Here is a 15,756-nt window from a genome sequence, read left to right as displayed (position 1 = left end):
GGCCAAGTTTGTAGTCATACCCAAGAAGACTCGAGGCTGTAATCGCTGCCAAAGGTGCTTCAACAAAGTAATGAGTAAAGGGTCTGAATACTTATGTAAAAGTGATATTTCCAGGGTTTTTTATTCATACATTTGCAAACATTTAGAAAAACCAAAGTCTTTGCTTTGTCATTATGGGGTATTGTGTGTAGATTGATGAGGGAAAAAAACAATTTAATCAATTTTAGAATAAGGCTGTAACGTAACTAAATGTGGAAAAAGTCAAGGGTTCTGAACACTTTCTGAATATACTGAATGTCTAATGCAAAGAGACAAGAGAGAGCATGAAATAAAATAGTTTTGATCAGTCATGGAAATAAAAGTGTTGAAAACATGTTGGCTCACTATTTAAAAAGAAGATGGAGAACAATTTATAGGATGAAAAATGTTGCCGCAGGTACAGCCGACTAGCGCTAGCTAATGCTACCTAAAAAAGAAAAAAAAAAAAGTATTTGCATAGTTAATTTTATAATTCCAGCATTCACTTCCAGCATTTCAATCAATGTATAAATGTTTTGCTCTAATGTGTTATTTACACACTGTGTCCCATTTATTTTGTCTTAGTATGTATATATATATATATATATATATATATATATATATATATATATATAATATATGTTTCCTTGACAGAATCATTATTATTGTCTTTGACTTTGCATTTTTGGCAGTTCTTACTTTCAACCGATTTCTAGGGGTCTGTACTCCCGAAGTTGTTGACTGTTTTTGTGCCTGCCAGTTACAGTGGGGAAAAAAAAGTATTTAGTCAGCCACCAATTGTGCAAGTTCTCCCACTTAAAAAGATGAGAGAGGCCTGTCATTTTCATCATAGGTACACGTCAACTATGACAGACAAAATGAGAAAAAAAAATCTAGAAAATCACATTGTAGGATTTTTTATGAATTTATTTGCAAATTATGGTGGAAAATAAGTAATTGGTCAATAACAAAAGTTTCTCAATACTTTGTTATATACCCTTTGTTGGCAATGACACAGGTCAAACGATTTCTGTAAGTCTTCACAAGGTTTTCACACACTGTTGCTGGTATTTTGGCCCATTCCTCCATGCAGATCTCCTCTAGAGCAGTGATGTTTTGGGGATGTCGCTGGGCAACACGGACTTTCAACTCCCGCCAAAGATTTTCTATGGGGTTGAGATCTGGAGACTGGCTAGGCCACTCCAGGACCTTGAAATGCTTCTTACGAAGCCACTCCTTCGTTGCCCGGGCGGTGTGTTTGGGATCATTGTCATGCTGAAAGACCCAGCCACGTTTCATCTTCAATGCCCTTGCTGATGGAAGGAGGTTTTCACTCAAAATCTCACGATATATGGCCCCATTCATTCTTTCCTTTACACGGATCAGTCGTCCTGGTCCCTTTGCAGAAAAACAGCCCCAAAGCATGATGTTTCCACTCCCATGCTTCACAGTAGGTATGGTGTTCTTTGGATGCAACTCAGCATTCTTTGTCCTCCAAACACGACGAGTTGAGTTTTTACCAAAAAGTTATAGTTTGGTTTCATCTGACCATATGACATTCTCCCAATCCTCTTCTGGATCATCCAAATGCACTCTAGCAAACTTCAGACGGGCCTGGACATGTACTGGCTTAAGCAGGGGGACACGTCTGGCACTGCAGGATTTGAGTCCCTGGCGGCGTAGTGTGTTACTGATGGTAGGCTTTGTTACTTTGGTCCCAGCTCTCTGCAGGTCATTCACTAGGTCCCCCTGTGTGGTTCTGGGATTTTTGCTCACCGTTCTTGTGATAATTTTGACCCCACGGGGTGAGATCTTGCGTGGAGCCCCAGATCGAGGGAGATTATCAGTGGTCTTGTTTGTCTTCCATTTCCTAATAATTGCTCTCACAGTTGATTTCTTCAAACCAAGCTGCTTACCTATTGCAGATTCAGTCTTCCCAGCCTGGTGCAGGTCTACAATTTTGTTTCTGGTGTCCTTTGACAGCTCTTTGGTCTTGGCCATAGTGGAGTTTGGAGTGTGACTGTTTGAGGTTGTGGACAGGTGTCTTTTATACTGATAACAAGTTCAAACAGGTGCCATTAATGCAGGTAACGAGTGGAGGACAGAGGAGCCTCTTAAATAAGAAGTTACAGGTCTGTGAGAGCCAGAAATCTTGCTTGTTTGTAGGTGACCAAATACTTATTTTCCACCATAATTTGCAAATAAATTCATGAAAAATCCTACAATGTGATTTTCTGGATTTTTTTTTCTCAATTTGTCTGTCATAGTTGACGTGTACCTATGATGAAAATGACAGGCCTCTCTCATCTTTTTAAGTGGGAGAACTTGCACAATTGGTGGCTGACTAAATACTTTTTTCCCCCACTGTAGCTAGGAGTTCTCAGCTGTTAGCAGCCAATGGCTAGCAGTTTCTTACTGCCGATAAAAACTGATGATTGCCATCATTCTTTCAAGTCATTACTGAATTACTGAATGTAACAAATAAAACATTAAGCCTCATAAACAGTTAATGTTAACCTCGTAAAAAATTCATTTAGAACTGCCGTTTATTTGAAAACTGTGTTTATTTGCTGAAATGTGTGCCGTTGCCCGGCTATTAAAAGGAACAGTCGGCTATGAGACTCTGCATTTAACTGAAGTTTCACAGTATTACATTTTTTACAAATCAATATGATATCCTCCAAAATAATATTGAGGTATATAACTGTATCGATTATCCCCCCCCCCCCCATCACTACTTCCTATACCCTGGCCTTGGTTGGCCATACTGATACTCAGTCTGAGTACACTGCTGTCGACCAGTCATATATTAGAGGGGCGAGAATTGAGAGAACATTCCCTTTGGATCTCTGATCTGGATGAGGAAGATAGTTGAGCTGCACCACCACCACCACAGGGTGCAGGATACACATGTGGATGTAGTGGACAGGATTTTAGTGTGCAGGACTAGGTTACTTTGGGCCTGATACGAGTCTTAAATAAAAGGGACCAAGAATAAACTCCATCTAAATGCCTGGAGCAGAGTAGAGGTTTAGAGCAAAAGCTGAGGATATGCCTTTCTGTGATAGGAATTGAAAGAGAGGGACTACAACCAATACAACTGTAGAGCAATGTTACTGAGGCATTATGGGTCATGCTGTTGTATAATCAGAAGTAAAACCTGTCCAGGAAAAACTTAAGAAAGCTAATTAACTCACTTGACAAGTCAGCCGCAGTTCACCACGAACTACCACAGACCACTCACCAGCCCACTCACCTGCCAGCATTCAAACACACTCAGCCTGAAGCTTTAGTAAAGACCTGACATCTCTGCGAGTCCCTTCCTCCACCCCCCGCCATTCGCCTCCTCTGAGCATTCTCTGAGTCATAGTATCCTGCACCTGCTGATTTCTTTGTCAGGCCATCACTGCATACATTAGTTCCTTGTTCACTGTCCATCAGCACACATAATGATAATGTGCTTACTGATGCATTGCCTTTTAAAGATGAGGCAAATTTATTCTCCCTAAGTAGTTCATGCTATTGGCATTCAGAATGTGCACCCGGTCCCGCGTACACACACACACACACACACACACACACACACACACACACACACATTCACTGAGCCGACTCGAGCGCAGTGGAAGTCTCAACCCATTGTTCACCCGTCTTGGAATACCTGATGGTCAAATGCCGACCCTTCTACCTCCCAAGAGAGTTTTCAGCTGCTATTGTGACTGTTGTATACATTCTACCTCAAGACAAGATAAATAACAAGCTGCCACTTAACAAACTGTACGAGCTATAAACAAGCAGGAAAACTTGCACCCGGAGGCTGCTTCCCTTGTTGCCGGCGATTTGAAGACACGTGATGCCCAACTTCCATCCACACGTCTACTTCGCCACTAGGTGAGATAAAGACCACTGTGACTCTACTCACAAGCAAGGATACAAGGCCCTCCCTCTTCCCCCATTCGGCAAAATAGATCATGACTCCATACTCCTGCTTCCTGTTTACAAGCAGAAGCTCAAACAGGAAGTACTCGGGAATGAAGCAACAATAGAGAGAGAAAGAGGAGGTAGGATAATAACATTATGGGAAATATTATCAAAGGTATATCAAATCAAATTTTATTTGTCACGTGCTGAATACAACAGGTGTAGACCTTACCGTGAAATGCTTACTTACAACCCCTTAACCAACATTTCAGTTTTAAGAAAGAATACCTAAAAAAAATATATATATATAAAAGTAACAAGTAATTAAAGAGCAGCAGTAAAATAACAATAGCGAGGCAATATACAGGGGGTACCGGTACCGAGTCAATGTGCGGGGGCACCGGTTAGTTGAGGTAATTGAGGTAATATGTACATGTACAGTGGCTTGCGAAAGTATTCACCCCCCTTGGCATTTTTCCTATTTTGTTGCCTTACAACCTGGAATTAAAATGGAATTTGGAGGGGGTTGTATCATTTGATTTACACAACATGCCTACCACTTTGAAGATGCAAAATATTTTTGGGGGTGAAACAAACAAGAAATAAGACAAAAAACAGAAAACTTGAGCGTGCATAACTATTCACCCCCCCCAAAGTCAATACTTTGTAGAGCCACCTTTTGCAGCAATTACAGCTGCAAGTCTCTTGGGGTATGTCTTTGCACATCTAGCCACTGCGATTTTTGCCCATTCTTCAAGGCACAACTGCTCCAGCTCCTTCAAGTTGGATGGGTTACGATGGTGTACAGCAATCTTTAAGTCATACCGCAGATTCTCAATTGAATTGAGGTCTGGGCTTTGACTAGGCCATTCCAATACTTTTAAATGTTTCCCCTTAAACCACTCAAGTATTGCTTTAGCAGTATGCTTAGGGTCATTGTCCTGCTGGAAGGTGAACCTCCGTCCCAGTATCAAATCTCTGGAAGACTGAAACAGGTTTCCCTCAAGATATTCCCTGTATTTAGCGCCATCCATCATTCCTTCAATTCTGACCAGTTTCCCGGTCCCTGCCGATGAAAAACATTCCACAGCATGATGCTGCCACCACCATGCTTCACTGTGGGGATGGTGTTCTCGGGGTGATGAGAGGTGTTGGGTTTGCGCCAGACATAGCGTTTTCCTTGATGGCCAAAAAGCTAAATTTTAGTCTCATCTGACCAGAGTACCTTCTTCCATATGTTTGGGGAGTCTCCCACATGCCTTTTGGCGAACACCAAACGTGTTTGCTTATTTTTTCTTTAAGCAATGGCTTTCTTCTGGCCACTCTTCTGTAAATCCCAGCTCTGTGGAGTGTACAGCTTAAAGTGGTCCTATGGACAGATACTCCAATCTCCGCTGTGGAGCTTTGCAGCTCCTTCAGGGTTATCTTTGGTCTCTTTGTTGCCTCTGATTAATTTCCTCCTTGCCTGGTCCATGAGTTTTGGTGGGCGGCCCTCTCTCGGTAGGTTTGTTGTGGTGCCATATTCTTTCAATTTTTTTATAATGGATTAAATGGTGCTCCGTGGGATGTTCAAAGTTTCTGATATATTTTTATAACCCAACACTGATCTGTACTTTACATTTACATTTTAGTCATTTAGCAGACGCTCTTATCCACAGCAACTTACAGTTAGTGAGTGCATACATTTTCATACTGGCCCCCCGTGGGAAACGAACCCACAACCCTGGTGTTGCAAGCGCCATGCTCTACCAACTGAGCTACAACTTTGTCCCTGATCTGTTTGGAGAGCTTCTTGGTCTTCATGGTGCCGCTTGCTTGGTGGTTCCCCTTGCTTAGTGGTGTTGCAGACTCTGGGGCCTTTCAGAATAGGTGTCTATATACTGAGATCATGTGACACTTAGATTGCACACAGGTGGACTTTATTTAACTAATTATGTGACTTCTGAAGGTAATTGGTTGCACCAGATCTTATTTAGGAGCTTCATAGCAAAGGGGGTGAATACATATGCACGCACCACTTTTCCGTTATATATTTTTTAGAATTATTTGAAACAAGTTATTTTTTTCATTTCACTTCACCAATTTGGACTATTTTGTGTATGTCCATTATATGAAATTCAAATAAAAATCAATTTAAATTACAGGTTGTAATGCAACAAAATAGGAAAACACCAAGGGGGATGAACACTTTTGCAAGGCACTGTAGGTAGAGTTATTAAAGTGACTATGCATAGTAATAAACAGAGAGTAGCAGCAGCGTAAAAGAGGGGTAGCCATTTGATTAGATGTTCATGAGTCTCATGGCTTGGGGTTAAAGCTGTTTAGAAGCCTCTTGGACCTAGACTTGGCGCTCCGGTATTGCTTGCCGTGCGGTAGCAGAGAGAACAGTCTATGACTAGGGTGGCTGGAGTCTTCGACAATCTTTAGGGCCTTCCTCTGACACCGCCTGGTATAGAGGTCCTGGATGGCAGGAAGCTTGGCCCCAGTGATGTACTGGGACGTACGCACTACCCTCTGTAGTGCCTTGCAGTCAGAGGCTGAGCAGTTGCCATACCAGGCAGTCATGCAACCAGTCAGGATGCTCTCGATGGTGCAGCTGTATAACTTTTTGAGGACCTGAGGACCCATGCCAAATCTTTTCAGTCTCCTGAGGGGGAATAGGTGTTGTGGTGCCCTCTTCACGACTATCTTGGTGTGCTTGGACCATGTTAGTTTGATTGTGATGTGAACACCAAGGAACTTGAAGCTCTCAACCTGCTCCAATACAGCCCCGTCGATGAGAATGGGGGCGTGCTCGGTCCTCTTCTTTTTCCTGTAGCCCACAATCATCTCCTTTGTCTTGATCACGTTGAGGGAGAGGTTGTTCTCCTGGCACCACACGGCCATGTCTCTGACCTCCTCCCTATAGGCTGTCTCGTCGTTGTCGGTGATCAGGCCTACCACTGTTGTGTCATCGGCAAACTTAATGATGGTGTTGGAGTCGTGCCTGGCCATGCAGTCATGAGTGAACAGGGAGTACATGAGGGGACTGAGCACACACCCCTGAGGGGCCTCCGTGTTGAGGATCAGCGTGGCGGATATATTGTTACCTACCCTTACCACCTGGGGGCGGCCCGTCAGGAAGTCCAGGATCCAGTTGCAGAGGGAGGTGTTTAGTCCCAGGGTCCTTAGCTTAGGGATGAGCTTTGAGGGCACTATGGTGTTGAACGCTGAGCTGTAGTCAATGAATAGCATTCTCGTGTAGGTGTTCCTTTTGTCCAGGTTTGAAAGGGCAGTGTGGAGCGCAATAGAGATTGCATCATCTGTGGATCTGTTGGGGTGGTATGCAAATTGGAGTGGGTCTAGGGTTTCTGGGATAATGGTGTTGATGTGAGCCATGACCAGCCTTTCAAAGCACTTCATGGCTACAGACGTGAGTGCTACGGGTCGGTAGTCATTTAGGCAGGTTACCTTAGTGTTCTTGGGCACAGGGACTATGGTGGTCTGCTTGAAACATGTTGGTATTTCAGACTCAGATAAGGAGAAGTTGAAAATGTCAGTGAAGACACTTGCCAGTTGGTCAGCGCATGCTTGGAGTACACGTCCTGGTAATCCGTCTGGCCCTGCAGCATTGTGAATGTTGACCTGTTTAAAGGTTTTACTCACATCGGCTACGGAGAGCGTGATCACACAGTTGTCCGGAACAGCTGATGCTCTCATGCATGTTTCAGTGTTACTTGCCTCAAAGCGAGCATAGAAGTAATTTAGCTCGTCTGGTAGGCTCGTGTCAGTTTGCAAGCCCTGCCACATCCGACGAGCTTCGGAGCCGGTGTGGTACGATTCGATCTTAGTCCTGTATTGACTCTTTGCCTGTTTGATGGTTCATCGGAGGGCATAGCAGGATTTCTTATAAACTTCCGGATTAGAGTCCCACTCCTTGAAAGCAGCAGCTCTACCCATTATCTCAGTGCGGATGTTGCCTGTAATCCATGTCTTCTGGTTGGCGTATGTATGTACAGTCACTGTGGGAACGACGTCATCGATGCACTTATTGATGAAGCCAGTGACTGATGTGTTGTACTCCTCAATGCCATTGAAGAATCCCGGAACATATTCCAGTCTGTGCTCGCAAAACAGTCCTGTAGCTTAGCATCTGCTTCATCTGACCACTTTTTTATTGACAGAGTCACTGGTGCTTCCTGCTTTAGTTTTTGCTTGTAAGCAGGAATCAGGAGGATAGAATTATGGTCAGATTTGCCAAATGGAGGGCGAAGGAGAGCTTTGTACGTGTCTCTGTGGGTGGAGTAAAGGTGGTCTAGAGTTTTTTCCCCTCTGGTTGCACATTTAACATGCTGGTAGAAATGAGGTAAAACAGATTTAAGTTTCCCTGCATTAAAGTCCCCGGCCACTAAGAGCAACGCCTCTCGATGAGCGTTTAACTGTTTGCTTATGGCCGTATACAGCTCATTGAGTGTGGTCTTAGTGCCAGCATCGGTTTGTGGTGGTAAATAGACAGCTATGAAGAATATAGATGAAAACTCTCTTGGTAGATAGTGTGGTCTACAGCATATCATGATATACTCTACCTCAGGCGAGCAAAACACTGAGACTTCCTTAGATATTTCTTCACCAGCTGTTGTTTACAAATATACATAGACCGCCACCCCTTGTCTTACCAGAGGCTGCTGTTATATTCTGCCGATACAATGTATAACCCGCCAGCTGTATGTTATTAATGTCGTCGTTCAGCCATGACTCGGTGAAACATAAGATATTACAGTTTTTAACCTCTTAAGGATTGGACCCTTTTTTAAAATCTTCGCCTAAAATGACATACCCAAATCTAACTGCCTGTAGCTCAGGACCTGAAGCAAGGATATATATATTCTTGATACCATTTGAAAGGAAACACTTTGAAGTTTGTGGAAATGTGAAATTAATGTAAGAGAATATAACACATTAGATCTGGTAAAATATAATATAAACAAAAAATGTTCCATCATCTTAGAAATGCAAGAGAAAGGCCACAATATAATATTGCAGTTTAGGCGCAATGTAGATTTTGGCAGCAGTGTGTGTGCAAAGTTTCAGATTGATCCAGTGAAGTATTGCAATACTGGACTATTTTGTGTCAAGTCTGCCCAAATGTGCCGAATTGGTCAATTGATACATTTTCAAGTAAATAACTACAGAGAACATACAAAAATGATATGGTAATACCAAATGTAAGTTTAAACACTCCCAGGAATTTCATACATGATGGATCGTTAGCTTATACACTAACTTTCACACATCTAGATGGCCGGGCGGGGTGGGTGTGGAGCCAGAGACAGCAGAGGTTCAAACTGTAGAACCAGTTCCTACATTTGAATATAAAAATTGATTTTTATCAAACAAAACTATGCTACATTTTATCTCTGGGACCCTTAGGATGACAAATCAGAGGAAGATTACTGATAGTAAGTACATTATTTACCTTCAGAGGTGAATGTATCAAACCAGGTGCCATGATAAGTTTTTTGTTGTTGTGCACTCTCCTCAAACAATAGCATGGTATTTTTTCACTGTAATAGCTACTGTAAATTGGACACTGTAGTTAGATTCACAAGAATGTAAGCTTTCTGGCCATAATAATAATAATATGCCATTTAGCAGACGCTTTTATCCAAAGCGACTTACAGTCATGCGTGCATACATTTTTTTTGTGTATGGGTGGTCCCGGGGATCGAACCCACTTCCTTGGCGTTACAAGCGCCGTGCTCTACCAGCTGAGCTACAGAGGACCACATGAGACATGTTTGCTGTTACTTACAACAGTCATGCTAATCACATTCTCGCACGTTAGCTCAACCGTCCCGTATACGGGACACCGATCCCGTAGAGGTTAACAAGTTGAAGGTGAGTGAAAATAGTAAAAATTCTTCTAACACACCCCTGAACCTATAGCGCTACAGCCAACGCTTTGATTTACCATTGCTTTATGTTTGTTAAAATAGACCCCTAGGTGTTAATCATGTTCTTATCATTCGGGATACATAACATGTATTTCTTTACATTTACATTTAAGTCATTTAGCAGACGCTCTTATCCAGAGCGACTTACAAATTAGATTCTACTGCATTGGTAAGTGACAATAGGAAGAAAGATGGATGTTGGCATGAACATATACATTATAATATGTATTCTAATTATACTATATATATAATAAAACGTCTAATAGAATGTCATCATAGATGTTTGACAAAAGTTTATTGGTACATCCTTTGTAAGACACAAGGCAATCAGTGATGGTTGAGGTGGAGGGACTGAGTACAGAAAAGCTAATAATGTTGTGTATAAAGAGATATTTTCTTGTCCTGGTGATTTGGCATCCTAACAAATGTACACACGAGGACACTCTTATCACCTAGTAACACACAAAGGCCTGAAACCAAAGGCCTCTCCATATCTGCATCTCTCAGCTGGCCAGTAGAGGCTGGTAATCACAAAGTACACCACTGCCAAATAAAAACACCACAGGCTAAGTCTCTGTGGCCAGTTTTTTATTCATGGGATAAAAAACGAGGATTATTTACAAACTTGCCATTACCTCATCTCACCAGAATAAATATCTGGCGATTAAATGTTACGTTCTAGTTTTCGTTTAGATTATAATTTTGTGAAAGTCAGAGATTGCTGAAAGATATATTCAACATCAAATCTAGACTCTGAGAACAATGGCATATATAGGACATTTATGACAACTTCTATTTCCATGGTTCAAGATGAGAAAAGTATAGTGTAACTAACTTAAACTAGCCTCAGCATATCCACTCACCTATGCAGAAAACAATCCAATCAGCCAGTTGGCTTGTTTTCATTTACACAGGTTGAAAAATTGGCTTGACCCCTAGTCACGGCATCTCTTATGGTTTATAAATGTTCCCAACCAGCGTGATTAAGATCAGGCTTGCAGTCATTACGCTAATGGAAATGCATTTTAATTAATGACATCCTCATTTGCATTGTGTGTTAATTATCTAAATCACTTAATCTCATCTGTACATTCTAATTACAATTTACAGCTTCAATGAGTCTGACAATTTCTCTGAGATAAAGATGCTCCACTCCCTGTTTTCACTGAGTTACATAAACTTGGCTAAACTGAGTGAAGTAACTTTAATTTTGGAGACCGCAAAAAAACTGAGATAACTTAACAATTAAATCAGGACTAACAGCCAAACTGCCAAACATTACACTTGCCCTACACTCCTTGCTAAATGAATTACAACTAGGGTGTACTACAGAGAGTTGTTAATTTCTCAATTTCTTCACTCTGTAATACAGCATTGCAGAGACACTTTGTATGAAGATATGCACAGGTCTAATTATTAACCTTTAATATCAGAACATGCTTATGTATTGTCTTACCTTAGGGTGAACATTTCCACAGGAGAGAAGGCTGAGGCAGTGATGAAGGCGGAGACAGTGTCCCTCTGCCTCATCGGCATGGCTGGCACCATGACCAGGAAGTTACTATCCAGCCTGTGTTCAGTCAGGAAAGGAGCGGCAGGGATCTGGTACAGACGCACACTGCCGATCCTCCTCATGGGGGTGGAGGTGGATGAGCCAAACAGCCCCTCTTGATCCGAGCGGATGGAGATGCCTTTCTGGGCCTCCTCCGAGTGGCACTCCCCTGCCTCTGTTGACTGTAACATGTAGTAGAGCTCCACCGTGGTCCCCTCGGCCAGCTCTATAGTCCTCTGACGCCCAGGCACTACGCTGGGGGGGCTGAACCAGCCGGCCAGGGGCTCCAGCTCAGCCACACACAGCCCCAGCTCCCCCTTCAGCTGGCAGGTGCCACGCACCTCCTGGGTCTCGTGGAAGGCAAACATTCGTACGCAGGGCAGCTTGTCGATGGCGCTGTAGTCGTCCCAGTCCCTGCCGGCCACGTAGAACAGCACCTGGACCCTGGGCTTGGCAAGGTAGATCCTGTCCTGGATGATGAAGGTCTGCACCTTCCAGTTGAAGGTGAACATGGAGGACGCCACGAAGGCTCCAGGGTTCTGGATGAGCTCTGGGGGGACAGGCTGCTCCACAGAGAGGGGGCCATAGCTGGCGTTTACTGAGGGCATGCTGCGGGCCTGGTAGATGAAGAAGGGCTCCGTCCGCGACAGCAGGCTGGAGTTCCTCATAAACTCCTGGTTGGCCTCCTTCAGGAAGAAGGCAGACTCTGCGTTGACCACCTGGTAGTTGACAGGCAAGTAGGTGGGGATGGATGAAAATCTCTGCAATCCCTCCAAGACTCGACAGTCTGCTACTACAAGACAGAAAATAAGAGCTGAGTCAGGATAAGCTCAGGCAGTGCTCACTTGTTGTACATCCTGTACATTTCCTCTAAAGCTTCCCTCCGGTAAAACTAGAATGGCCATACTGAGTGACAGCCATTTGGACTGGCGCTTACCAGACAGACCTGATAGAACTACACACAGACAGCAGAGAAGACACTGACTAATGTAAGCTGCTGTCAGGCCTACTTTACAATACATTTCATTATGTTGTAGATGTAATTTCATGGTGTACGGTTATTGTAATGTTTTGATATTCTTAAAATGAAGGAAACTAACTCCAGGAGTCAGGACCATTGCACATTACATTACTATCCATATATTTTCTCATATTGTAAAAAAAAATAACCACATCTGGAATAACCAAGTTTTGGTCAATGATACTCTACTTAGCACTAGTAGCTTTTTCATACTTTGCTGCCCCTGCCCCCGCTCCCTTCATTTTGTCTGCACCTAACATAAAAAAAATTCTGCTCTGAAAGCGGAATGAGATCCAATTATATTGAACCTCTGGTAAATCAATCTTTCAGCTGAGCTCAGCTCAGTCTCCAGATGGAAGGGAAATATGCAATATTCTAGTGTGAGAAAGTACAAAGAGTACTGCACAAAGCCATAGAGGTGCCGACAGAGAGAAGAGGCACCAACAGAGACTACACCAACAGTATGATGATAAGATTATCAACACAGATTGTGATAAAACAAGAACAAGTAAACATGAAATACTTATAACGTTCATGAAAAGCTCAGGTATCATTATCATATTGCAACTCATATGAAAGATGACTTTATGTAGGGCTACAATTCACAATGTGTTAAAGCTGCAATATGTACTTTTTTTGGGTGACCTGATCAAATTCACATAGAAATATGAGTTGTAAATCTGTCATTCTCATTGAACGCAAGTCTAACAAGCATCTGTTCAATGTGCGCTATTTCTATGCTTCCCGTTCTTAAATTTAGTTTTTGCATCTTTTACTTTCAGTTTTGTACAGCAGCTTCAAACAGCTGAAAATGCAATATTGTTGGTTATTGAAAATATGTTTCACAGCGGTTTAGACGGTACAATGATTCTCTACACTATACATTGCTTGTTTTGTCACATAAACTGAAATTAGGCAAACTATTATAATTTTTGCAACCAGGAAATGGCAGAGCTATTTCTGAATATTGCACCTTTAAATAAGCAAGATGTACATGAACATACAGTATGAATGAATGTAATCAGTGGAGTTTATGTATGTAATGTGGAGTAATCATGAGTTGTTTCTGGTGAGCCATTGTTAACAGGTCCCACTCCATGGTGGCCTGTGTGATGAGAGAGAAAACACTACACTGGTAAAAAGGTTTTAATCACCCAAAGTGGGCTATGACCTTCCTTTTAAGAGCAATCTGCTGTGTGATTACTACGCTCCCCCCGCCCCCCCCACCTGCCTGCCTGCACAGCACACTTCCATCTTCCACGTTTGCTGGGAGAGGATTTAATTCCTTAGCCCCAGCCTTGTAAATCAATGTCCCGACAATTTACAAATCAGCCAGGGATTTGTGATTCATGGCGCCCACTTGACCTCGGCCCTGTCTGTCCCATGAAGGCAGCATGAAGGCCGTGAGGGATGCAGCCTGCCTGCCTCCGCATCTGAAGGGCAACACAACACTGTTTAGTTTAGGGACTCTCTCTCTCTCTGCTGAGCCCAATCACCCCATAGAGGAGTATCACTAACAGCTCCACTTAAACATCACCCCATAGAGGAGTATCACTAACAGCTCCACTTAAACATCACCCCATAGAGGAGTATCACTAACAGCTCCACTTAAACATCACCCCATAGAGGAGTATCACTAACAGCTCCACTTAAACATCACCCCATAGAGGAGTATCACTAACAGCTCCACTTAAACATCACCCCATAGAGGAGTATCACTAACAGCTCCACTTAAACATCACCCCATAGAGGAGTATCACTAACAGCTCCACTTAAACATAACCCCATAGAGGAGTATCACTAACAGCTCCACTTAAATATCACTTAGCTGCTTCAAAGTAAACACCAGCACCCATATGGGGCTTTTATAACAGAAGACAGACACCATTGGACAATACTATACCGCAGTGTAATTTGTTATTTTCTGAACAAACTCGAGAAGTGTTGTTTGTACACATGAAGCATTGTTGCAGATGGTACGACGACACTAACAAATGAAAAGCTTGATAGTCCAGCAAGAGCAATACAAGATAGAACAATCAGGAACAAAGTCTCCTCCTCTGCGGTCCCATGGTGGCAATGTTTCTACTCACATCTCAGGAGCTGTCTCAATCCAACAAGCATTATAAGACAAAGCACTCGCTCCAGAGGCCTCAGCATTTCTCTCATGTCTCTACTATAATGATATTTATTGTCTGTGCTTTGCAGATGACATAACACACTTGAGAAGGAATGAAATGCCCCTATGTGCCTCACATACATAGGCTAATGCTACTCATAGAACACTGCAAAGTGCACATCTACACATCTACGAATGGGATCGCTCTCGTCTTCTTAGTCAATCAGGCTGTTTTAAAGTCAGTCAGATTTATTCCCTTGTTACCAGCTGTCAAATGGCAATTTTCTAACCGTTAGTCATGCTGTATTGACAGTGAATGACAGATACCATACACTGCATGGGCAACATTTTGGCATCTATGGAGTCAACAAAAGTCTGAGACATTTTCAGGAGAAGAATTACCTGTCAATGTTAAGCGTTGCCACCAAGATTAGCTATGCAGTGTGTGCTGAAAGGAAAACCTTTATAGACTTAATATATTCATCAAAAAGAAATGAGGACCAAGGTACTCTTCATGTAATTAATTAAAATGCCTTTATTTGTATGGCATGTTCAATGGAAACAAAGTTTAAAAACTCAGACGCGTTTCGGTTTGTACTCCCTGACGAAGGCCATGCAGCCGAAACGTGTCTGAGTTTTAAAAAAACTTTGTTTCCATTGAACATGCCATACAAATAAAGACGTTTTAATTAATTATCTGAAGAGTACCTTGGTCCTCCTTTTCTTTTGATGACCAATTCACCCCTTTTACCAAAGAGCACCTTCTGTCTACAAGAATCTACTATTGTGTACCTTAGCAGCGCTTCCCTTCTTTCTTTTTTTCTAGACTTAATATATTATTGCAAGGTTGACTGATTTTGTGGATCTGGCTCAGTCTGTTAGTACGTTCGTACGTTAGTCACACGTGATATCTAAGGCAGCACTTGGGTGAATGATGCGTTAGTCACATGCCATATCTCAGACAGCACTTGGGTGAATGATGCGTCTTGCCATAGTGATCCGGCATTTAAAAATGACACTGATTGGCCAGGTGGTGGCACAATAACAAGAGATTGAAAATGCGAACTTTGAAAGGTCACGCCCCTCACCCCGTTTTGACCTAAAGTCATGAAATTCGGTAAATAGTTCCCTCTCCTCACAAGGAACACATTTGCCTCAGGGACCCATAAGGTCCACCATGATGTATTTTACG

At 42.6% G+C, this 15,756-nt stretch overlaps 1 protein-coding gene across 1 annotated transcript in view; it reads right to left on the bottom strand.

The window, feature by feature from the left end:
- The window catches only part of LOC121584783 (transmembrane protein 132C-like), a 253,640-nt gene that overhangs the window by 190,576 nt on the left and 47,308 nt on the right, over positions 1-15,756 (bottom strand). Inside the window, exon 2 of the mRNA XM_041900894.2 lies at positions 11,329-12,217. Coding sequence (XP_041756828.1) covers positions 11,329-12,217 — 889 coding nt within the window. The remainder of the gene's footprint in view (positions 1-11,328; positions 12,218-15,756) is intronic.

Source organism: Coregonus clupeaformis, chromosome 16, assembly GCF_020615455.1.
Source record: "Coregonus clupeaformis isolate EN_2021a chromosome 16, ASM2061545v1, whole genome shotgun sequence".
NCBI lineage: Eukaryota > Metazoa > Chordata > Actinopteri > Salmoniformes > Salmonidae > Coregonus > Coregonus clupeaformis.
Note: the sequence above shows the minus strand (reverse complement) of the source record. Positions and strands in the feature narration are given on the sequence as shown.